Source organism: Chionomys nivalis, chromosome 16 (genome assembly GCF_950005125.1).
Source record: "Chionomys nivalis chromosome 16, mChiNiv1.1, whole genome shotgun sequence".
Taxonomy (NCBI): domain Eukaryota; kingdom Metazoa; phylum Chordata; class Mammalia; order Rodentia; family Cricetidae; genus Chionomys; species Chionomys nivalis.
The window spans coordinates 33,001,638-33,026,995 of NC_080101.1; the positions used below are offsets into that span (position 1 = coordinate 33,001,638).

The 25,358-nt window shown below is 40.2% G+C and overlaps 2 protein-coding genes across 2 annotated transcripts in view; one reads left to right on the forward strand and one right to left on the reverse strand.

Annotated features, from left to right (window-relative positions):
• Positions 1-1,327: 1,327 nt before the first annotated feature.
• On the forward strand, positions 1,328-23,978 carry Slc35a1 (solute carrier family 35 member A1). The gene is made up of 8 exons (XM_057790510.1): positions 1,328-1,517; positions 5,634-5,811; positions 13,729-13,888; positions 14,172-14,324; positions 17,502-17,568; positions 19,595-19,771; positions 20,134-20,268; positions 23,004-23,978. Exons 1-8 carry the CDS (start codon positions 1,502-1,504, stop codon positions 23,126-23,128), a joined length of 1,011 nt encoding a protein of 336 aa, XP_057646493.1. The 5' UTR covers positions 1,328-1,501; the 3' UTR covers positions 23,129-23,978.
• The window catches only part of Rars2 (arginyl-tRNA synthetase 2, mitochondrial), a 56,794-nt gene continuing 45,789 nt past the window's right edge, over positions 14,354-25,358 (reverse strand). The window contains exon 21 of the mRNA XM_057790508.1: positions 14,354-14,817. Coding sequence (XP_057646491.1) covers positions 14,815-14,817 — 3 coding nt within the window. The 3' untranslated portion in view covers positions 14,354-14,814. The remainder of the gene's footprint in view (positions 14,818-25,358) is intronic.

Below are 25,358 nucleotides of genomic sequence, written 5' to 3' on the forward strand. Positions count from 1 at the left end.
CCGAAGCAAGGTTTAGAGTTTATTGTAGATCAGTCTGCCTTGCTTCACGTCTTTGATCCACAGCATATAGCAATGTGATCTTAATAAAGTAATTTACCTCTTAAAAATAATATTAAGACCACAGTGACACTCAACAGTGGGGAGACAGAAACCACACAAAGCAGTAGTCGTAAAACAAGAAGTGTTTAATAGAGTATTTTATTCTTTAAAATACAAGTTTTGAGTTTTTTATTTAACTTTGTGCTCAAATAGATGTAGAGTAAGGAACGGAATAATTCCACCAGTATAAACTCTACCAATCACAGGAAAAGGTGATTAGCATCAGAGAGCATGCATGCAGCCAAGTAAAGGCCTCATACTATTCCAAAAATGAGATAAATGAAATGTCAAACTCTACAGTCAATGCTGGGGCTGAGAATGTAGCTTAGTTCTAGTTTTTTTTTTTTTTAATTTTTAAAATTTTTTTTTATACCAAGCACACGAGTCCTAATTCTTAAAAAAAAAAGTCTGTCTGGCAGCACCTACATCATATCAATATATGATAGGTAATAAGGTTTTCTAGTCATGTTAAAAGGCTGGCTATACATACATACACACACACACATTCACATATTGTTCAGTACCTATAGAATGGTTTATAGCATGTACCCCACAACTCTCCAAATAGGATTTTCAGAGAAAATGATGCTACCAAAGGTGGAAGCTATTGGGTATCTCAGAACTCCAAATCCCTGTTACTGTAAGGGCTAATGGTATTTCTGTAGTTTTTAATACCAATACCCACCTTTTTCTGTGTGCTTCATACACAGTTTCACTGCGTGTCCCAGACTGACCCTGGAACGCAGATTTCTCCTGTCTAGGCCTCTCAAAAAGGGGGATTACAGGCCTGTGCCACCAAGCCCACATCAGTACACGTGTTTAAACACTAGCCATTTCACCAGGGGATTATTTTCTAGGAATTAACATCCTCTAACCACAGTAATCATTATAGTAATCGAAGTGCCTGTTAATACATCTAATATTTCTGAGGTCCTTTTGTTGTCCGAAGATCATGCGTTACCATGTCAGGCTAGGCCGTGACAGTAAGGATGAGGAAGGTACACGATTTTTTCAAGCGGTAACAAATGCGAGGTCATGGTGGAGGTGAAAGCTACATAAGTTCGAGTTCTCAGAGCTTCTCTAACGGTTTGCACACAAACCAATAACCAAGAGCATTTCCAAATCCTTTTCATGGCCTAATTCCCTTTGGATGTCCAGCACCCCCCCTCCCCCCCCCCCCGGCAGGAAGCGCTCAGCGCTTGACTCCGCCCCTCAGCGGACCGGAAGCCGCGCTTTCCAGAACCCCGCTAGGGCCGAGTGTCCCAGGCTTCTCGCTCCGCACCCCGCGCGTCTTCCGCCGCAGCCAGCGGCTTCCTCCTGGCGCGGCCGGGGCGGCGAGCTCTCTAGGCCGGCGCGTCTCTATGGCTGCAGGGGCGTTAGTTCCGCAGGCTGGCTCAGCACCATGGCTCAGGCGAAAGGTGAGGCCGGGCTGCAGGGAGAGGGGTAGGGGACGGCGGCCCGGGCGTTGCGAGACGGGCGGGCTCGAGGGGCCGCGCCCTCCCGGCGGGTAGCGGTCCCTGCTGCACCCGCACCCTGGCTGCACCCGCAGCCCGGTGGAGCGAGCGGCCCCGGCTGCACCCGCACCCCGGCGGAGTGGGCCAGGTCCCCTCCTGGAGCGAAGCTGCGGTTCCGAGCACTGGGTTTGAAGGGGCGCGCGCTGTGCACCCCTCAGTGGCGGGCCGACTCGCCGAGCTGTGATGACTGCTGTTTCAAGTTTTACATAAGCTGAACCCAGGGCTGAGTTTCTGTTCTGTAGCACTGTGGCCAGGAGAGGTCAAAAGGCGGCGATTTGTTTGTTTTTAAAGCAGGGATCCATGCTACAGGGTCTCTTTCTTTAGCCCAGGTTGATGTCAAAGTCGAGGAGATTGTCCTGCCTCAGCTTCCCAATTGCTGGGATTAATGGTCTGAACCACCATACCTGGCATATCGCTATTTTCTTCGTCTTCGTTTCCCCAAAGAGCACTTGGCTTTAAATCTAAATAAATGTTGAATGAGTATTTAAAGAATATCCTTTTGCATGGACGTGACATTATTTATCTTGTGAGGGGAAATAACACTTCACATTAGGCGCCAGATATGTTTTGTGTGGTGGTCTTTGCTTCTCTTGTGGATTATCCCACTTCAGGTAAGGCCTTTAGGAACCCAGGAAAAACCCATGGAAAAAGCCGTTCTGATTACAGTAGAAGGGGCTAGATAATAGGGCGGATGACAAGACAGACGGACAGTTAAACATTACAGAGGGAAAATCAATACCTAACAGTTACAGTTGTTAACAGTTTACAAATTTAGACTTATTGCCAATACATACTTCATTACATTTGGTTGCGATGCACGTTTTATCCTAATGAAATAGTTTCTATACCTCCCTAGAGTCATCTCAAAGATTATTTAGCAGCTACTTTCTGAAATGTCCAAACTTTCAGATATGAGAAATAATAGTCCCCATAAAATGTAATTGGAAAACAAAAGTTTAACTCCGGATTGGCTTTTGGTGATATTTCCCAGTCAGAAACAAAGGCTGTAGGGCTAATGAGTTTTTCGCAAGGGAGGGACGGTAGGTGAGGTGTGGGTTAAGTTTCTAGCTAATGGCTTGGCATGATTTGAATTCTTAGAAAAGTTTAAAAGTTACATACCATGGATTTTTTTTTATTGCTCTGAAAGTGTTGGAATTTGTAATAAAGGAAATTTCATCCTGGAAAATTGAGAATGAAGAAGAAATGTTTTGATTTAATGGTAAACTGAAATATCAGTGAAAGTCATGGTTAAGAAAACACTGGTTTTAAAAGTTGAAATATGCTTCTAAAGTGGTATTGCACACCAAATTCACATATTTTTGTAGTATCTAAATTTATACTTTTCTACTTTGACTATTAATTATTTTCAAGAATTACATTGGCAGATATTTGCTTCATGTGGGTGTTTTTAAAAACCCATGATACTGGCTCATGATCCCTGCACTTAGGAGGCAGAGGCATGCAGAGTTCCATGAGTTTGAAGCCAGTGTGTTCTTTCTACATGGCAAATTCCAAGCCAACCTGAGATTCATAGACAGACCCTGTCTCGGGGGGAGGGAGGGGATGGATAAAATAGTATGGTTTTTTTTTTTTTGGAGTAAATGCTATGTTTAGTCTTTAAACATTCACTATCTAGATTTTTGGAACCAGAAACCTATATCATACCTATATTAGAATTTGTACTCGTCAGTTATGAGAATATTGGTAACTCAGGACATGGACGGTCAGTCTTTCTGCACACAGCTTAGTCTGCCATAGCTGCTGAACCCTGCAATTGTAGCACAGATGTAGCCAGGATATTTGGGTAGATGAGCATAGCTGTCTTCCAATACCACTTCATTTACGGACACTGAGATTTGAAATGACTGTAATTTCCATGTGTCTTGAGATGGGACTTAACATTTTTCTATTCACTTGAAGTTATAAAGCCATTCTGCGTGATCTTAGACAAATAAGGGATTGTGTAGTTTGCTTTCTCTCGTACTGATTGGTTAGATGTTATTGCTGCCGGTTTTTGGAGTCATAAACTCTTTCATAATAGAGTTTTAGAACAATAGAAGTATTATAGTGGCTTCCTCCACTTCCCTTTACACAGGCATTGCTTTCTGGCTTGCTAGAGCTTTTAGAAAGGAAAGATAAACAGTTAGGACATTTCTTCCATATTGCTTCTTTGGTATAATTTTAAGAATTTGCCTACAATTTACAAATTAGTCTTTAATTCACCAAGGAGGAAATACTTATCTGAAGACACTGTTTCCTTAAGTTTTAATCACCATATTTTAAAGTATCTGTTTGAAACACCTGCTTTAAGTTGGGCGGTGGTGGTACGTGTCCTTAATCAAGGCACTCAGAAGGAACAGGCAGGTGGATTTCAGTGAGTTCCAGGCCAGCCTGGTCTACAAAGCAAGTTCCAGGACAGCCAGGACTGTTACACAGGGAAATCCTGTCTCAACTCCCCTCTCCCCCACCCCACCCCCATTCTATTTACCTATGATTAGGTATAATTACCTATAATTAAGTATAATTACCTATGACTAGTTATTAATTACCTAGATTATGATTCCAAAGTGGAAACAAAAGCACATTACAGTTGAAGACTAGCACGCTGAAGTCACTCGATGTCCTTATGATTTACTGGGATTGGCAAAGTAGGACCCACCTTAATAAGCCTGCTTACTATGTATGACCCATGAGCTAAGAACAGTGTTCCCAGGTGGACACTTGGAAATGATTCGATGACAAAACAGTAACTTTGAGTACCAAGTAAATGAAATGTTACCCGCACATAATTCCAGTCTCATGAGTAGATCTCAATTACAAGGATTAGATTCATTTATAACTAATAAAAATCAGTTGTGGGAATTGGTTTTCTCATACAAATCTTACTACTACATCTTGTCATGAGAAGAAAGCAGAAAGGGTTGAAGCCTTGGGTGGTGGCAGTAGCAGAGCAGGAAGCATGGGGCGGGGACGAAGGGAGGACTGGATGCGCCCGCCACTGAATTTACCAAAGGTGTTGGACTGTCCTTGGCACCCGAGTGAAGGCTGCCATATCCTGCATCTCAAATTTCATAGAGGTTTCTTTAAGTGCTCTGTGTTAACCTGTTACTTTCAGGTCATGCAGTGAGATAGGGGGCTAGATTTAATTCATTCTTGACTTTGAGATAGTTCTATATAAATCTCATGTGTGTGAGTCGGGGGGGGGGGAGATAAGAGAGGGGAGGGTCTTAGAATATAGCCCAGGCTGGTTATGAAGCCACGTGTTTGTGTATTAGATTGTTCCAGACCAGTACTTTTCTACTGGGGACATTTTTTTGCCCTCCCAGGACGTACAGGATCATGTATGATCCTGGTGTCAACCTCATGGGTGCCAGGACTGCACACATGTGCCTCCGCAATGATGCTAAGCTGCACTTTTGTCACACGGTTAGCCCTTTGCTTTCTGCTGTCTTCAGGAGCATAGTTAGGTTCTAGCAGGGGGAGCTTAGCTAGGCTTTATTCCATGATGAGGAGTGACCTTCTTCCCCCTGGAAAGCTTGCCCATTTGACTAAGGTAGAGCGAGAGTGTTAGGAGAAAGGAAGGCGAGAACATCCCTCTAGCCAAGCCCACCCTGTTGTCAGTGGGGTGACAGGTGTAGCCAGAGAGGCCTCAGGTGTGTTCTCTTCTGTCTTGAGATTTAGAATGTATTGCAATTGCTCTGATGCTTTGCTTTCACAGGTTTGTAATCATAAAGATAATTATATATTTTATAGCAAACTTAACTAAGGTTGGTAACTGTCACATAATTGTACAGTTAGGGACACTAAAAATATCTGCATACAGTATCTGTATCCAATATCTTGTATGGAGTTTTAAACTCAGTGGTAATTGGTTTGAAACTGAATTTTAGATGTCATTATTTAGGAAAATATTTGGTGTTAGAAATTGGAAAGCGTTATGGACTAACTAGTCTGTTATCGTTATATACATATATATCTACACACATGCTAAATAATATGTTTATTGCACATATTTTCCAGAAAATGTCAGTTTATTCTTCAAGCTGTACTGCTTGGCAGTGATGACTCTGGTGGCTGCAGCTTACACCGTGGCTTTAAGATACACAAGGACAACAGCTAACGAACTCTACTTTTCAACCACAGCCGTGTGCATCACAGAAGTTATAAAGCTACTGATAAGTGTTGGACTCTTGGCTAAGTAAGTAAAAATACTTCTAGAGTGTTCAATTCTTTTTTTTTCTCTCCAAGTTAAGGTATTGAAAATTCAAGTCACATCTTCATGTATTAGGTTGATCTGAAGCAGTACTTTTCTCCCAGGGACATGTTTTGGAGGTTGAGTTTTGCATGTACTGGTGTCTGGGCAATAGAGGCCAGGGATTCTTCTACATATCATGCCGTACCTACAGCAGCCTTTTAAAGCAAAGGCCTGTCCATCCCCCAATGTTGCTAATGTTGAAACTGAAGAATTCCCGTATAAAGCAGGAGTTACGCAAATGCAGATTTTTCTTTTTTTTTTCTTTTCTGTAAAACTATTTGCTCATGAAATTTGACCTTTATGGGAAAATTTTTTGATCCATTTTCAGAGGAATATAATGATAATCATAAACATTTATAGGTGTTTCCTGTGTTAAGTGCCAGGCACTGTGCTAGGTGCTTTTTAATAATTTCATGTCATTTTAAAAATCTGACATATTGGTATGTTATATCAATCAGCATATGAAGCACCTCAAGATTATGCTGCTGACGTCATGACACTGGGGGCTACAAGGGGAGGGGGTGGACATGCAGGGGCAGGGAATGAATGGGATGGAGATGCATGATGTGAAAGACACAAAGAGTAAATAAAAAGAAAGTTAAAAGAATTGTCCAAAGGTAAACAGGATGTTACTCCCTCCAGTCATTAAAAAACATGGTTTGGGTAGAGCATGGTGGCATGCTCTTTTATTCCCAGCACTTGGGAGATAGAAGCAAGTTGGTCTCTGTGATGTCCAGAATAGCTTGGTTTGTATCTAGAGTTCTGGGCTAGCCAGGGCTACATAATGAGACTCTGCCTCAACAAACAACAACAAAAGCACAAAACTCAAAACCAAACCATGGGTGGTGGGGACTGGGACTGGAGGGTTGTCTCAGTGGTTAAGTGAACTTGTTCCTTTCCCCGGAGACCCAAGTTCAGTTCCCAGCACCTATGTTGGAGAGCTCACACCCTCCTGAACGCCAGCTGATCTGCATTTGATGCCCTCTTCTGGTATTTGTAGGCGTACACACACACACACACACATATGCATGCAGACATAAAAATAATCTTAGGGGGGCTGGAGAGATGGCTGCTCTTACACAGGACCCTGATTGAATTCCTAGCACTCACATGGCAACTCGGCTGTCAGTACCTCTCTAGTCTATGGTCTTTGTCACACCAAGCACATGTGAGATGCACAGACATCATATAGGCAAACGCTGATACACATAAAAAAGAATCTTAAAAAGAAGCACAGTTGGATAACAGTGCTTTACTGGGATTAAAGTCAGGAAACATTTGTTACTTGGAAGCTTTATTAAATGATTCTTTAAACAGAAAGACAGCAAAGCTGATTCACAGTTTGAATTTATATTTGTTTGAAAATTCATTGCTATAATGTTAACAATAATTTTCCAGATGTAAAAAAGAAATTATTGTGGGATGAGGGGAGGGAAGGAGAACTGGGATTGATATGTGAAATTAAAAAAATAAAAATGTTATTTTTCTTGGTGTTCAAAGTAGAAACAGTATTTTATCATTGGAGAAAGACTTTTTTTTCAGGATAATTATGTGGAAGACTTCGATTAAAAAGCTAAAGGTCTGGAACTACTATTTAGGATGAGAAAGTAGAAAGAAAAGCTCGTTCCTGTCTGCTCTTTATGATGATGTACTGTAGAGTGGATCAGTACAAAACCTCATTTGTGTGTGAAATCACTACTTAGTTCTATAGTTTAGGTCCTAACTGACCACTAAAAACCTGTTATTTGGCCCATTAAAGGCCTCATCCCCAACTTGATTCTAGTGCAGGAGCTTGGAGGGCTTTAGTACATTGGGGCATGCCTTCAAAGGTAACTGCAGGACCCCGGTCTGCTTTTCTCTTTTACTTGGTGGTCACAAGGTGAACAGTTGTTGGGTACTATGTTGCTAGTGTAATGAGCTGCCTAGCCCAGAACAATGGGGGCTAACTGAAACCTCCAAAACGTTGATCAAAATAAACCCTCACTTGGAAAAGGTGACTTTGTTACAGTTAAAGAGAGTTAACATATTTAGTTTGTTACTGATTAACTGGCATTGAACTAGGTTAACTATGACTCTTGTGTGAATGAAGCCTATTTCCTTACATGCATTTTCTTCATGTTGCATTGTGGCTTACAGACACTTAGAACAGTGGTTACTTTAGCACTGCACTTGGGGGCCATTTGAACAGTAGCATCACCAACAATCAGCGTGAAGATGGGGAAAATGTAGCACTAAACAGACCGCACTAAATAGATTATCATCTGCAAGTGGCTTACTTTGTACTTTTCTTGTCCTGACTCTGAATTTACAGTTTTGTTTGTTTGTATGTTTTTTAAGACAGGGTTTCTCTATAGCTTTGGAACCTGTTCTGGAACTAGCTCTTGTAGACCAGGCTGGCCTCAAACTCATTGAGTGAGACCCGCCTGCCTTTGCCTCCTGAGTGCTGGTATTAAAGGCTACAGTTTTTTGTTTTTTTTTTTTTTTTTTAAATCCCTTGTTCTTTTGTAAGCCCTTCAGTGGTATTTAGACACTAGAATATAGACATCAGTTATATACGTTGCTAACGCACTAGCCTTTCTTCTAGGCCAGTGATTCTCAACCTCTGGGTTGTGACCCCTTTCACAGGGGTCGCCTAAGACCATTTGAAAGCATAGGTGTTTACACCATGATTCGTAACAGTAGCAAAATTACAGCTATGAAGTAGCAATGAAATAATTTTACGGCTGGGGGCACCACAACAGGAGGAACTGTATTAAAGGGTTGCAGCATTGGGAAGGGTGGGAACCACTGCTTTAGGCTCTTTGGGCAGACGGAGCTAGGAAGTATATGCCCGTGTAGACCTACTTGTCCCCGGCTATCTCTCTTGCAGGATACCTCCAGTTATGGTCAGCATCACCAGGTTTTCACATCTTCCCGGTACCCATTGTTTCCTTCTGCAGTGTTGATGAGCTTAGTTTCTGTTATTCTCAAATATTTACTAATTTGCTTAATCCTAGAATATGTAATAGATTAAGAATTACTGGACCATAAAGATGTCTCAGCAGATGGCAAAGGTCTTTGCTGCCATGTCTGATGAACCACAGTTGATCCTTGGGTCCACATGGTGGAAGGATGAACTGACTCTCACATGAGTACCATGGCGTGGAAAAGCACGCATATGCACACACAAGTAAATAAATGTGATAAAAAGATTAAAACGATTCTTCCTTTCCTCTTTCTTCTCCCCCCCCCCCCTTCTTTTTTTGAGACAGGGTTTCTCTGTGTAATAGTCTTGGCTGTCCTGGAAGTTGCCCTGTAGAAGCCCTGTGGGTGCCCTGTGGGGTGCAGGGACAGGCGTAGCAGGAGAGGAAGCTAAGCCAGGGCAGATGAGAGTTGGGAGTGCTAGTGCTTCTCCTGAACCCAGGTGGCTAGTTTGGGTTTCAATTCCTAGAGTTGGAATTCCAGTCCCATCTGTGGCTTGGGTTGGGGCTAAAAAGCCTCAGGCAGACAGCTTTTTCGTAAATTTGTGCCCCAATGTTGGGCGCCAAATGAAGCACAACTAATAAAAACCCAGAGACAGAAATTGGGGTTCAATCTGACAACCAGAAAAGCAAAACAGCCAGCCACTGGCTCTTACTTTGACCTCAGTCCGAAATGGCGATCCTGACCCAAGAAATCTCAGAATAAGACTGAGACTGAGAGCTGTCTCCTCCCGTTTTATATTCCTCTCTAGTGCTGGGATTAAGGCCTGCACCACCCAGTTTCTATGGGAACTAGTGGCTACTGAGATTAAAAGTGTGTGGTACCACTGCCTGCTCTGTAAGGCTGACCAGTGGGGCTGTTTTACTCTCTGATCTTCAGGCAAGCTTTATTTATCAAAATACAAATGAAATGACACCACAGTAGACCAGGCCGGCCTGATCAAGGAGACCCGCCTGCCTCTGCCTCCCGAGTGCTGAGATTAAAGGCATGAGTCACCACCGCCTGGCTTTAAAAAGATTTTCTAGTACAAAGTTACTGACATTCAGTAATCTGTATGCAGTTTTTTGCTTTAAGTGTTAGATCCTGTAGTGAATAATGTGTTAGGGTGGTTGCATTCTCTTTTCCAGCTCTGAAATAGAATTTTTTATACATCTTTATACATTTGAAGTAATGATTTCAGCTTTTACTTTGTTTAGTATTTCTTCGTTCTTACTGATTTTACTCATAGTTTTTCAAAGTCTTTGGAATATGAAATTATACTGACTAAACCATAAATTAGAATGTCAGGAAGAGAGAATATTGAATATGTGGAGGAATATATGGATGGGTACTTTGACAAAGCTTATGTGGTCTAATTAGCATTATTTTAATACGCAGGAAATTGCTGTGCACTGAGTATGGAATACAGTAACTGTATTAACTTAAGTTTCTGTACTGAAATGTTTTATTATCATTTTTCATACATAAATGTCTTCATGTCAGTACATACAAATCTCTCCAAAGTGCATTGCAGTCCACTGTATAGACGTATGATACATGCCAGTTACTATTCATGGACATTTGGTTTGTTTCCAGTTTTTTCCTATTACATAATAAGACACAGTGGTTATCTTTGTCCATAGATAGACTGTTGTGTGCCCGTGTGATTATATCAGATACTTTTTTGTTTCTATTGTTCTTTGAGGTGATGGGATTGAACCAGAGTTTTACACATGCTAGGCAGGTACTTTACCACTGAAGACACTTTACCTCAGATCACTTTGAAATGAAAAAGTCAATCAGGAGATAGTGCTTTGGGGGAAGAGGGACAGGCCAGTAGTGACAGGACAGAAGCTTGCTATATAGATACGGAGATCTGTTTGGATAACTGGAGTTCCTAGCATTTCACAGGAAAATTACTTATTAGCTATATGCTCTACTAATCCCTCTGAAGCCCATTAACACTGATGGTACAAGGTAAACCTGTCACTAGTAGAGTACGGAAAAGGAGGTGAAGAAACTTCCATTCTGCTTCAGAAGAGAATTGGCTTTTTCATTGTTTGCTCTTCCCCTCGGTCCACGGATGGCATGGCCCTGGCAGGATGTGTAAATGTTAATGTACTTAGACCTTGGATGTCTTCCAGTAGTTAAAATACACCACACATCGTTAAGCTACTTATCTATAATAAGATCACAGAGGAGTTTTTTACTGTTTTATGGTGTTATCTATAATACTATAAAATCTGTTAAATACATAAGTCGTAGATTTTCTAGCCTTATTCATTTATCCTGTTGGGTGGACATTTTCTCTACCTCTTAGTACCCCTGCTGTAATAATGTTCAGAGACCTAGGGAAGAAATAAAAATCATGCACCTCATGTATTTTCTCATATAACATGTCTTAATTTTCAGTATCCTAAACTTTGCAGATAAGACATTTGTAAACAAAGCTGAAATGTCTATCACAAGTAACCTCAGTGTTGTGTCTGTACAGTGCCTTGGCAACCCAGGCAAGGATTTTCCCTTTCTGATTGTTCTTGCTAAAGGAGGCCTACTTTGGCTCAGAAAGAAAGATTTGATTTCATCGTGAATTTTCTTGTTTTCCTGTTGGTTTCACTCTGTGATCACGGCCGTCCTACAAGCAGTTTAGGCTCGCCGATTCTGTTCTGTGGACATCTGAAAAACATGTCACTGGCAGTGTTGAGTCAGCCTCTTAACGCTAAGAGTTGACAGTAAATGGGGGTTAGAAAAGGATGCTAACCATTATGCTATAGTCTGGGAAGGATCAGCACGAAGAACCTTCTGTTGGAGCGAAACAGATCTAGGAGAGGGTAGGAGGCTGGTGGTGATGTACAAACAATGTCACTCAGTAGTTTCTCCAGGGAGCCATTCTGAAGACCCTCGAGGTAGTGTGTGCAAGTTGGCATTTAGAATACGTGGTAGAGCCCAGACATGTAGGAACATACATGTAGGAACTGACCTGTACTGTCATATGATGCGGACTAGTGGTAAATATGAAAAACCATGAAACTGTTACGTTTTCTGGTATATAATCTTTTAAGAGGGTTCTTTGGTCTTAGTTTCTTTTCCTGTTGCTGTGACAAAAATGCCCTAACAAATAAAAGAGACAAAGGGTTTATTAGCTTACAATTACAGGTTTCAATCCTCCTGGCAGGGAAGTCACGGTGGCAGCAGTTAGAGGCAGGTGATTACATGTGTCTACACTGAGGGAATGGTGATACCTGCAGTAGCTGGGCCTTCCCAGCTTAATTAACACAGTCGAGAATTCTCCACACACAAGCCTATAGGTCAACTTAATCCAGAAAAATCTCACTCAGATCCCTTCCAAAATGATTCTAGATTGTGTCAGATTGACAATTCAAGCTAACCATCACATTTGAATATGACCTCTTGGCAGTTATTTTAACTTTATAATGGAGGAGTAAATAATTGAAATATTGTTCTTTATACTCTGGTTAAGATGTTAGTCAAGTGTATAGTACATTTTAGACATGTATTAGGAAGCAACCAAGGACTTGGGGATGTAGATCAGTGGTAGAGTGCTTGCCTAGAATATGCAAAGAAGGCCCTGAGTTATCTCATTCCCTCACAAAAGAAATGCTTAAAGATGTTCAGATAGCTTGGAAAATCACGTGTATGTGTATTTGGATTCCTTTTCCCCTCATAGTATTTGTAGCCCCCAGCCCAGACTGTGCACAGAACTTTCAGCATAGAATATAACACTGTAGTATGGAGACTTGTGAACTTGGTAATAGATCTGTAACTGGGAAAGAAGCTTTGTGTTCCTGTGGTCTAGACCAAGTTTCCTGTCTTAAGTAAAACATTTTCTTGAGGGCTAGAATGTTCTACAATGAATGAATAGAAATAATCAATTTGATACAATGCACCAAAATTTTGTCGCCTTCCCCAGAATTTTAATTGTTCCTGCAGCATTTAAATATGAAAATAATCACAAGTGTTGATTCTAATGCTAATAAAAAGCACAGGTTCATTGTGATTATCGTAAATATGACTATGGTCCTTTAAGGGTGCTCTCAGTTACATCTAGGACAATTTTGATAGTTTGTTTTGAGGAATATTGATGCTTATTATAAAATATTGTTTTATTTTTTATATTCAAAAAGCAAATGAGGTGATTTTCTGTACGGGAAGTATAAGCTACATTAGCCTTGGTTAACCTAGCCTTTGGTTAATGTGGCTTTTTTTGTATATTACAGATATAGTTTACTTTTATTGAAGTTAATCAGTTTTTCAGATTTTCTAAGGACTATACATATATTTTAAAAGTATGTTTATATAGATTTATTACCTATTATAATCAGCACTGAGTAAATTTATAAATAAAAACCACATGCTTTCAGACCCAAGTTGTATAACCACTATAGCCTTCTCTTGTTTTCATTGATGTTGAGGCATACTTGGTACAACAGAGTTGGAGTGACAGAGCATTAATTTTGTCTCCTGATATCTATTGCTAATCATACAAAAAACTCTTGGAACTTTGGCCAGAGGATTTTGGTGATAATCCTACTTAATTATCATACTTTTTTCTAAGTAGAATTTAAGGTCTATTTCTTTAAGTCTCGCATTAGTTGGCAGAGTTCTTAAGAGTCCACTCTAAATTACATCAGGTACTCAACTGGGTGTGGAGTCTCATTCACAGAATGCTACAGATGTGTATGCCTGTGACCCCTGCATCTGGGAGGTGAAGGAAGGGGATCCTAAATTCAAGTCGGCCACAGAATAAGACCCTGTCTCAAGAACAGAAGGTCAGGGTGTAGCTCAGTGGTGGAGTGACTTGCTCAGCACGCACAAGAACTGGCTTCTGCACCTAGCACTGGGTGGGGAAGTATTGAATTTCCTGCCTCACCACTTTCATCTCCCCATTTGTTTTCAAAGAGAAACTGGAAGCTTGGATAGATTTAAGGCGTCTTTAAGTGAAAATGTCCTGGGGAGCCCCAAGGAACTGGTGAAGTTAAGTGTGCCATCACTGGTGTATGCTATTCAGAACAACATGGCTTTCCTAGCTCTGAGTAACCTGGACGCAGCAGTCTACCAGGTGAGTGGAGTTAATGATATAAAAAAACTGAACTGAGACATGGCGGTGCATACCTTAAATCCTAGCACTCTACGTCTCTGAGTTCGAGGCCAGCCATGGATATATATTGAGATCTTGTCTCAAAAGAAAACTGGGATTTGAGGTTGTTGAATTTTTCCAATGGAGATTTTTTTTTAATTAACTCTTTACTACATTCACAAATATTTTCTTAATTCTCTTAGTAAAATATAGGAGATATTTCTGTAAAAGACTAACATTAGATGAATTTATTATTTGTTTCTAGGTGACCTATCAACTGAAGATTCCCTGTACTGCTTTATGTACCGTTTTAATGTTAAATCGAACACTCAGCAAATTACAGTGGATTTCGGTTTTTATGCTGTGTGCGGGGGTCACACTTGTACAATGGAAACCTGCCCAGGCTACAAAAGTCGTGGTAAGAAACAAAATCATGTGCCGTAGGTAAAAAGGAAACTCCTCTCGTACAGCACCTGATCACTCCATGCAGTCACGTTGATGAATGGAGAGTAGCATTACTTTTGATGTAAAATGCACTCTGCCTTATAGGTGGGTTTTCCTCGTTAGTATTAGTTACTGAGGATCATAATACTTAGTATGGTGTTACGGTTTAAATGAAATGCCCCCGCTCTCTGGTAGACCATATATTTGACTACTGGCTGGTGATGTTTTTAAGAGGCTTAGGAGATGTGGTCTTGCTGGAGAAAGTGTGCTACTGGGAGCATGCTTTGAGGTTTAAAAGCCACTTACCATTCGCAGTTCAATTCCCTCTGCGGTGGTTGTTGCTTATGGTTTAAGGTGTGAACTGTCAGCTGCTCCTACTGCTGTGCTTACTCGCTGCCTTCCCCAGTGTCACACTGCTTGAGCCCAAAGAAAGCCCACTCTTGCATTGATTGTCATGATGCTTATCACTGCAACAGAAAAGTAGCTGATACCACCGGCTTTCTGTTTCTAAGAGGAAAGTGTTAAAATATATTAGTGAGAGAAAACATTCTTCAGTATATGCCTTTTTAATGGATAACAGCACACTGTATTAGTAACCTTTCTATTGCTGTGATGAAACATCATGACCAAGGCAGCTTAGAGAAGAAAAGAGTTTATTTGGGCTTACGGGTCCAGAGGGGGGTCCATGATGGCGGAATGGTGGCAGGTCCACGCATGTGGCCAGAACAGAAGCTGAAGGGCTCACAGCTTGAACCACAGCACAAAACAGAGCAGACGAGGAACGACATGGCTTTGAAGCCTTAAGGCCTATTCCAAGTGACATACTCCTATGGCAGGGCCACGTCTTCTAAATCTATCAAACATCCTCACTGAGAGGACTAAGGATTCAAAACTCTCAGCCTATTGGGGCATTCATTCTCACTTAAACATCCACAAATATTAACTCCAGAACAGGTGAGGTAACTGTCCAAAGACAGTTAACAGCTAACCTGTACAGGCTTCTTCATGCCATTGCAGTCTCTAGTTTAAGCTGCTTTTGGAAGTGCTGAGTATGGTTTCCCTGTCCAGTTTTCATTCCCCTTCATTTCGTCTCTGGCAGTATGCCCACTGTCAGCCATCAGACAGTGGAGGACTGTTCTGACATTGATACGAAAGTAGTAAAAATAGCCCTTTATGTGACGGTTTCAAAATGACTGTTAAGGAACTTACCCAATTTTTCAGAGTGCTATAAGCCTCATCATTCTTCATGTCATAACAATGAAAATACTACCTTCATAGGATGGACTTGTGAGTGTGGGAGGTAATGTCACACCCTACTCTTCATAGGATGGACTTGTGAGTGTGTGAGGGTAATGTCACACCCTACTCTTCAGGTGTCCCAATTTAAACTCGTTTATTTCTGTGGCCTGTTTCTAGAGACCTTCCTGAGGCCAGTATTTCACTTCCAGATGTATCATTCTGTCATTGTTCCACAGTATGCCCTAAAACTGGATTCAATGTCCACATACTACCTGAATTGTATCAGATATAGCTTGATATTACTCCTTTTCTTTAAACAGAGGTCTGCTAAGTCAGCATATAGTCAGTTTTGGACGAGTTTATCTTTTTAATTGGCTATGTACAACTAATGTTATATAAGTACAACTTATTTGAATTTCGAGTGTAGCTAGCTTCTCCTAAACCAGTATTTGCATTTAAACTCATCCTGTCAGATAAGAAAGTCTGCTGTGGAGTATCTACCATGTGGACAGGAGTTTTGTATACATTCATTCCACACCATCTTGTAACAGTGGGTTACTTTCTGGTTAAGAATTAGATTAATTGTATTCTAAGATCCTATACACTGTTGGAGCTTGGACTAGTAGGCTTGGATTTCCAAATTTCAGTTTCTTTTTCATTTTGTTGTTACACTGGTATATACCAGGTTCCTGTTTACAAAATACTGAGACTACAGACTGTAATTTGAGCAATATTCAGGAATCACAGAGGGTCATTAAAACCCGTTAGTATCCCAGGAGTAAAATGTTGTCAGTTTTCAGTGACGACTGGACATTTTAGGCTACACTTTATGTCTCAGTCCCAGGCACTGCTGACATTAGACTTTCTGCTGTTGAACAAGGTATCTCATCCTTACTATAGTACATATCGTCCTGTGTCCCAGTGCTTTAATTCCAGTGGTACTGAGGTAGTACTCACTTCTCAGGATGACAGATGATGCTCCTGAAAGTCAGTTTAGGGAGGGAAGAAAACGAAAGCTGAAACAGTATGTTGGGTTATATACATACATCTTCTGGTATTTATGTTTTACTATATATACACCTGTCAGTCTTCCCTGTACATGAAGCTGTTAAGGGCCATTCCGAGATGTGTCTTATCACTTATCTGCTTAGCATACAGCAATGATTCTGGTACACAGAACTGTGTTAAGTATTTGGTAAAAAGCCGGGCAGTGGTGGCGCACGCCTTTAATCCCAGCACTCGGGAGGCAGAGGCAGGCGGATCTCTGTAAGTTCGAGGCCAGCCTGGTCTACAAAGGGAGTTCTAGGACAGGCTCCAAAGCCACAGAGAAACCCTGTCTTGAAAAACCAAAAAAAAAAAAAAAAAAAGTATTTGGTAAAAATTCAGTAAAGTGTGTAGTGTCAAAAGTTAGTACTTTATCCAAAACATAAGGGAGTAAGTTATCTTACTGTACCATTTTCAGGACTGATACTTTGGTTCAGGGTAGAAGCAGAAATTAAAATTAGTAAGCAGGTCAAGTACTTGGAAATTGAGGTGTACATGTTATATTGTGCATATCCTCTGTGTATGATTTGAAAAAAATTCTTTCAACTTAAATGCTTTGGTTAATTTGAAAATTGTTTTTTCATTTTGTTTGCTGCTTTATCATTCTTATTTAATTATATCTGATATGAAATGTACTTTTAGTAGAAGCATAATGTAGGCCTTCTATTTTTCATTTTTTAAAGACAAGGTCTTAATATATACCCCTGGCTGGCCTGGAACTCCTAGAGATCCACCTGCCTCTGCGTGCTGGGATTAAAGGGATGTATCACCAGGCCTGACAACATGTATATTTGTAGTTATTTCTTTGGACTGTTGGATTAATTTGGTTGCACTTACTAAGAGTAACTTTAAAAACTTACAATTGCAGGTAGAGCAGAACCCATTATTAGGCTTCTGTGCCATAGCTATTGCCGTCTTGTGCTCTGGGTTTGCAGGTAAGTTGTGAAAGCACTGTGTTATCATGTAACTATAAAAACTGGATCTCATTTCCTTGGTTTATCCTAACAATTTTATTCCCATTAAGACTTTAAATTCCTTCTTACGTTGTTTTGTGTCAGCTATTTCCCCCCTCTCCCCGTAAGTATGTGATTCACTTACCACAGTTGTTCAGACTTCAGAATTGCAGCTAGGAATATACTTCTGCCATTCTTGACCATCTTAGTTTAGCCAAGGACTAACAGTTAATGGAAAGGCCTCCGGCAATGAAGGGAATTAACTTCAGGGAGGCCACAATGAGTACTTCCCATTTCCCCAAAGTATCCCTGTTTTCAAACTTGTCTCTGCTGCCATGGTTACTAGGGTAACCAGCTTAGACTGTCTTGTACCTATAATCTCAAGTTCTTCCTTTGCTTCAACAGACTAGGAGCTATGGAATAGAAAGAGGAGGTGGGTGAAATGTACCTTAGCAAACATAATATCAAAGAAGAACAGCCAAAAACATCAAGGAAACAGGAAAGTATGGAGTCATATTAGGGACAATTATTCCTCTCATGAATTAAGAAAAGATAAATATATGAAGCTTAATGTAAGAAATAAAATGTGTTGCAGAAATAGCTCCAACAGGTATGAAACTCAAGAGCTTTTTAATAAAGTATATATTAGTGGTATTTGTATATCTCTTCATTTCTACCTATTTCAAGAGTGATGTGGTTTTTTTTTTTAACTAGGAAAACAGGAAAGACATAGAAATAAAATATTGCTTATAAATGTTTTATAGGAGAAGAGAAAGGTTAAGTTTAGGAATATACTTAATTAACCATAGTCATGGTAAATAAACTCTTATTTTTAAGAATCAACAAATTAAGAACAAAATTTTAATCACCAAAAAATATTCTTTTGATTTTCAGTAATATCTTTGAACAGTGAAATGCTTATACCCCATATCCTCTTTAGTTTAGCCTCTGCTTAGAGCTGAGGAAGCAGAAGGTGGTTTAATGCTTGTCCTGTCCTGAAGTAACATCACTGAATAGCAATGCCTTTTCCAGACAGAAAGTCTTAAGTTGGAAGTTTTAACAGCTATTTTATGTTTGTTGCCATAGTCTGGCTCTTTCCAAAATAGCCTCATCAAAATCAATCTTGTTTTTGCCAGGTACGGTGGCAGGACCTGAGAGGTAGAGGCAGGCAGATTCAAAGTCAGCCTGGTCTACAGTTCCAGGCTAGCCAGGGCCACATGGTGAGATCCTGTCCCCAAAATAAAGATTAATACAAAAATTATTTCTAGTTATACCTTTTAGTTGGTAAATATCAGTTCCCAGTGTCTCTGGGTCAACATGCATTCATCTAACTTTAAAGCCTGACATAGTGGTATTTGTGGTATTTGACTTTTTAGGGACAAAAGTTGTTTTTTTTTTTGTTTTTTGTTTTGTTTTTTTAAAAACTCCCTTTTCTCTAATGGGAAAAAGAAAACATTTTTTGAGCCCTACCCCTCACCCCAGTCCTGGGAAAAATACATCTACACACAAATTAATACCTAATTAGCAGTTCCCAGAATATGATGCTGTCTGCAGACCTGTTCAAGGAGAACAGCGTTACTCGGAAAGCTGCAGCTTACTTTAGTTTGGTTATGTCACTGGAGCGACACCAACTGTGTGATTAGATAGCTGCTCCACACAGTAAGACACACTCATCCTCACAGGTGTCGAGGGGGTGGGAGTAGGAGAACTCACTCTAGTGCTGTAGCTTTAAGATTGGTATTAAGGGAAAACTGTTCTTGACTGTTTAACAACCTTTTGTCAAATGGAGCTTATGACGTTTCCTCTTCATTATTAATCTATATGCTCTGATAAAGCAATGTGGTGATGTTTAATATATATCGTGCCATAAACTACATAATAAACGTGTATTTAACTAATACTAAGAATATTTCTTCCCCAAATTATGCACTTGGGGTGTGTTCTAAACAGAATATCATTAGTTAATTCATACTATCTTTAATACATCTATGTCCATTTTTTTCCCTAGGAGTTTATTTTGAAAAAGTTTTAAAGAGTTCAGACACTTCCCTTTGGGTGAGAAACATTCAGATGTATCTGTCTGGGATCGCTGTGACGTTAGTTGGTGCCTACTTGTCAGACGGAGTTGGAATTAAAGAAAAAGGATTTTTCTATGGTTACACGTATTATGTCTGGTTTGTCATCTGTAAGTATCTAGGAATAAAAGGTCTCAGTAGATTCTTTTTGTTTTTTATTTTAACTTTTAAGTTAGATGTCTGTCCTAGGCACTTACAGCATTTTGGAATTATTCCTTTGATAAAGTGATGAATACCAGTTCAGAATATATAATTTTGTGTTTATCAACTTGCTATCTCAGAGAAATAATCAGAAAGAATCTTGTGTTATAATAACTGTGTCTGATTTAGTAGTGGACTAGTCTTTTACACATCAGAGACTTGCTTCTGAAGAAAACTGTTCTCCTTGTCCTAGGTAAATGAGTGTGCCATCTCTGGGGATGGAATGTTTTCATGACTGATACTGAGATCTTATCTCTTTCTGTCTCCTAAGTCCTTGCTAGTGTTGGCGGACTCTACACCTCTGTTGTGGTCAAGTACACAGACAACATCATGAAAGGCTTCTCCGCAGCTGCGGCAATTGTTCTTTCTACCATTGCTTCAGTCATCCTGTTTGGGTTACAGATAAGTAAGTTGTTAACGTGGATGAGCCTCTCTCTTCATGGTCTGCTCCAATTCTTATTTAGAGCAATCCTAATTTTGCTGCAGTTTATTCTGTGGTGTGCAGCTGTGTGAAGGAGATTATGCAACACTTCAGTGTCCTTGTCCCCATAAATATTACATACAGATGTTTTAGGTGAGCCAGGTTGTACATTTGGTCCTCTATAACTGTGGCTTCTGCATCTGTGGATTCAATCATGTTAGAAAATATTAGGGAGAAAACTGTCTGAATATGAATATACTTCTTGTCACATTCCTTAAGAATAAAAATAACTGCCAGGCATGGTGGCGCACGCCTTTAATCCCAGCACTTGGGGGGCAGAGACAGGCGGATCTCTGTGAGTTCAAGGCCAGCCTGGTCTACAGAGTGAGTTCCAGGAAAGCCAGGGCTGTTACACAGAGAAACCCTGTCTCAAAAAACCAAAACCAAACTAAAACAAGAATTACAGTATTTACATTGTAGTAGATATTTTAAGTAGCCTATGAAGGACTTGTATTTATATGTAGGTTATGTGTAAATGCCATGCTGTCTTCATATATGGGACATGAAGATTTTGGTGTCTGAGGGAAATGCTCGAACCCATCCCCATGCACCCACAGGGACTATGGTGCTATGGTCAGATTCACAGGGAAACAGCCACAAGCACTGGAGGAAGTGACTCCTTCCAGTAGTGGAGTTAACACATGTAGACCTCTTTTAAAGCCTCCTTTCATTTCCTTTTTATTTCATGTCTTCCTGTTCTGGACTTAGGTTTACAGCAGAATTGTGGCACCTTTGCTATGCTAATCCTGTTAGTGTTGTTTTTTTCCTTAACTGTCATATCCAGCTTTTGAATTATTTAAGCAGCAATGTTTTAGTGTTTCAGGTTTATTTTAAGCTTTATAGTAATTATTTTCTTTATTGATCAATTATTATACCATAAGCTACTAAGGAAAATCTATTAAATGTGTACATTAAGTGAAAGGGGAAAACTGTCCTGCATTACATTTCATTTTGGAATAAACCCCTCTTACAAATACAAATAGAAGCATTATCAGTGTTGCAGAAAGCCATTTTATAGGATGGTTCAAATCTTGTCTATTATAAGTTTTGGCAGCAGCCTTGGGGAAAGAACATAATCATGTCTCACACCTTTTCTCTCAAGTGATGTCATTGTCACCGGGGTTTGTCAGGTGATTTACCTAGAACAGTCTCTACCAAATAACAAGGAAGTTGCACAAGTCCTACCACGGCATTTCTCATGTTCTTTTCATCCAATTTGAGTGAACATTTAATGGTAGTTCTGATCTGTCCTTATATTCAATGTAATCCCGTGACTTTGCTCCTTAGAAAAACTTGGTAACTATAAAATATTTCTGTCTTAGGAGTCTCTCAGCTAACTATTGAGATATTAAGATATAAACTGTCTTGCCCCTCGAATTCAAAACTGGTCTTTTACTGTAGATGAACTAAAACTGAAGCTTGGTGCTATTTCTTTCTATTCTTTTTAGGGGGCGGGGCTATCCCATGTAGCTCAGACCGGCCCCAGACTCAGTAGAAAGCTAGCAGTCTTGAACTCCTGAACCTCTGTCTTGGGATTACAGGCATGTACCAACATGCCAGTTTTTAAAGGTATCAATACTGAACCACTGTGCAATACAGTTAATATGTATAGAGTGTGGTTCAGTTTTAAGTATACAGTTTTGACATTAGCATTTATTTATATAATGCCTACATATGAAGCTTATAGAAGGGTTTTTATTATTACTATTTTGTTTTTTTCTCTTTGGTGTGTGGGTCCATGTGGATCAATTGCTCTCCCTATGTTGGGGACAGGCCCACTCACTGTTTGGTTAGACTAGCTGACAGCTCCAGGGGGTGGTCTGTGTCTGCTCCCACAGTCTTCCCACAGCACCGAGGCTGCAGAAGTGCCAGTGTTTGGATGAGTGCTGGTGATTCAGGCTCTCAGGCTTGTGCAATAGGCACCTCAGCCCTCGTACAAGTTTTGTACATCCCAATTTTCAGGAGTAGCATGAAAAAGAGGCAAGCATGGCAGGCAAAACAATAATCACTTTATCACCTATCCAGAAATTTTCAGTGGTTTTTGAATCTCTGGTTTTTGAAAGCTGAATTTTGTGTAGCTATCTTTCACATTAAGCTTTCTGGGATCATAAGCAAGCCATATCACAGCACATTTTTTTTTCTATCCATATACACACACACATACACACACACATTTATATTACATTTACTTACTTCTCTCACTATGTGTCTTCTAGGGAAAACAACATATCCCTTTGTTGGGGTAGTCTAAGATAGGAGGCTTACTAATGTTTTTGAAAAGTGTGTTATCACTCCTTTGATATATATCTTTTTCCTCCAATTTCCTTTTTGCTTAGAATAGAAAACTTCTCATAAAAACATGTGTGACCTGGTAGTGCAGCCTACAGTTAAAAAGATTTTAGGAGCGGGGAGACGGCTCATTGATAAAGTGCTTGCAGTCCTAGCACCAGGGAGGTGGGGGCAGGAATCCCTGGGGTTTGTTGCGCTCCACACAAAGGAGAGACCTTGCTGAAAATGATGGACAGCATTCCTAAGGATGATGCCCAGGACATGAACCCTACACACATGAACATGTACACACGTACATAAAAATGCTTCTTAAAGTTCATAATTTTTTATAGATTAAAGAAAAAAATAGTTATTTTTCTTTCTCTTTTCAGCACTTTCCTTTGCAATGGGAGCTCTTCTTGTGTGTGTTTCCATATATCTCTATGGGTTACCCAGACAAGACACTACATCTATTCAACAAGAAGCAACTGCAAAAGAAAGGATCATTGGTGTGTGATTTGAATCTTAACTGTTCCTATAACGACTTAACTGTTGATAATAAATTAGAGCCTTAAGTCAGCCCCAGATGGTAGCTTAAACAGTATCAATGGATTAACTATGTGACATAAGAATCAAGAAGGAAACTGAATGAGTGAAGTGCTAAAACAGATTTCATTTTGAGTATGTTTGGTATCAGAAGGAAGGACTTTACTACAAAGTGAGCGAGAGTGTGTGTGTGCGTGAGTGCGTGTGTGTATGTGTGTATACTGTGTACAGGGAGCATTCAGTTGACATGGTATCAGAACGTACATGCGTGTGTGTCTCATGTACACAGAGCAGAGGTGACAATACAGGGTCAGAACATCAGGTGAAACGACAACATTCAGTTGACAAGGTTAAGACGGTGTCTGAAGGTTCAAGTGCCAAAGCCATTTCTGTACACACTGTTCTCTTGTTCAGGTATCGGGAGAGGACGGTGACCCTCCCTTGTCTAGTTCATGGATAGTACTTTGTCTAGGTAGCAGTAAAAAGTCTAGCTTCTCTTATCAAAGTGAAGAATGAATACGATAAGACAGTTGAGAACATAACTCAGTGTGTAAACAGAATCTGCTTCATAGCTCAGACACTTGACTTCTGTCTGGGAACTTCAGTGCTGTATTTGTGCCAGTCACTGTCTGGTTCATATTTCTTTGCTGTTAGCTGATATACTTTTCAGAAAATTTTCTAAGTCGCTTTTATACTTTCTTTTTTTATAAAGTATGGTTACCTGTTGGGCTCTGAATTTGTGAATTTTCAGTGATTTCAGTGATTTTAAAATATTTCTATAATGTTAATGGGGAAATCCAGCAATAAATTTATTTATATCACTTTTGTGTAGTCACTTTGTTTTATGGATATGATCACCATGATAATGCAAAAACATGGCTTTTTTTCTACATATGAAAATTTAAGTAATCTAATTCTTACAAGCCTTGAGCAAAAAAGAATTTCTAGGGAGGATTACAGCATAGTAAGTCTTTTCAAAGAACTGTATTTTTGAAGACTTAATCCCTGTATAATTTTGCTCAAGACTGAAATACTCAGTGGTCTGAGGAGTTTCTCAAGTGGAGAGAGAGTAGATATGTAAAACATGCCCCAAGTGTACACGTTCATTCCACAGCTGGTTTGCTGTAGGAAGGTCAGTGCTACTCTAAGTAGAAAATTAGCAAATCACTTACAACTGTGACCACATAACATTTAGATTAAATGTAGAAGGCCAGAAATGCTGGCAGAAGATGGTGATGGTTCTCAAACATAGCACATAGTACTTACTGTTAGCTAAATTAAACCCATATCACTGAATCAAGTCAGTCCACCTTGTCTGTAGGCAGGCACATGGAAGCCAAAACTCCACCTCAAATTATGCTTTAATACTGGTCCACACTTGACAAAAACCTGAATTCAGTGTTCTGTAGCTCCTCGCTATTTAGATGCATATGTCCCTGACTTCACAGTTTGTTACCGTACATTCCTGCTAACGGTAAGCCCGAGGTCAGGTCTCATTGCTGTCTGCCAACTCTTACTTTACATCTCCCTGTATTTGGTCCAGGAACTAGCTACTGTTAAAATAAAATTGGCAACCAACCTTCACCAATTATTAGATGAAAACAGGAGGTAATCTCCGTTATAATAATTTCTACAAGCCCCCATGAGTCCCAGTCAGTTGATTCTATGAGCCATGTTGGAGCCTGTAGGGTCTGACCTAGGTCCTCTGCACATTTCTTGTGGGACCCCTAACAGGGGGAGTCCTCTGACTCTTTTTGCCTGCTTGTGGAACCCCTTTCCTCCTACTTGGTTGCCTTGTGCAGCCATGATGTGATGGCTTGTGCCTAGCCTTACTGCAGCACGGATTTGGTTGATGTCCCTGGGTGGATCTGGGGAATCTGGGAGGTGGGAGACAGAAACTGGAGAGAGTGCAAGTGAGAGAGGGAACGCTGCAGTTGGGATGTGTTATATGCGAAAAATAAAATAATTGTTCCCTGTTAATCCCAGCACTCAAAAGGCGTATCTCTGAGTTCAAGTCAACCTGTTTTACAGAGTGAGTTCCAGGCCAGCTGGGGCTGCACAGACCTTGTCTCATATTAACTAAAAAAAGAAAGAAAAGAAAAATATTTCTGGGGCCAGCAAGTTGTTTCAATGCTTACGAGTATAAGCCTGACACCCTAAGTTTGAGACTTGGAACCCACCGTAGAAGGAGAGAGCAAACT

Coding starts and splice junctions, on each gene's coding strand:
- Slc35a1 (XM_057790510.1), top strand. Junction 5,812..13,728: donor AGTGTTGGACTCTTGGCTAA/GTAAGTAAAAAT, acceptor TTGTTTTCAAAG/AGAAACTGGAAGCTTGGATA. Junction 19,772..20,133: donor TTATGTCTGGTTTGTCATCT/GTAAGTATCTAG, acceptor CTGTCTCCTAAG/TCCTTGCTAGTGTTGGCGGA.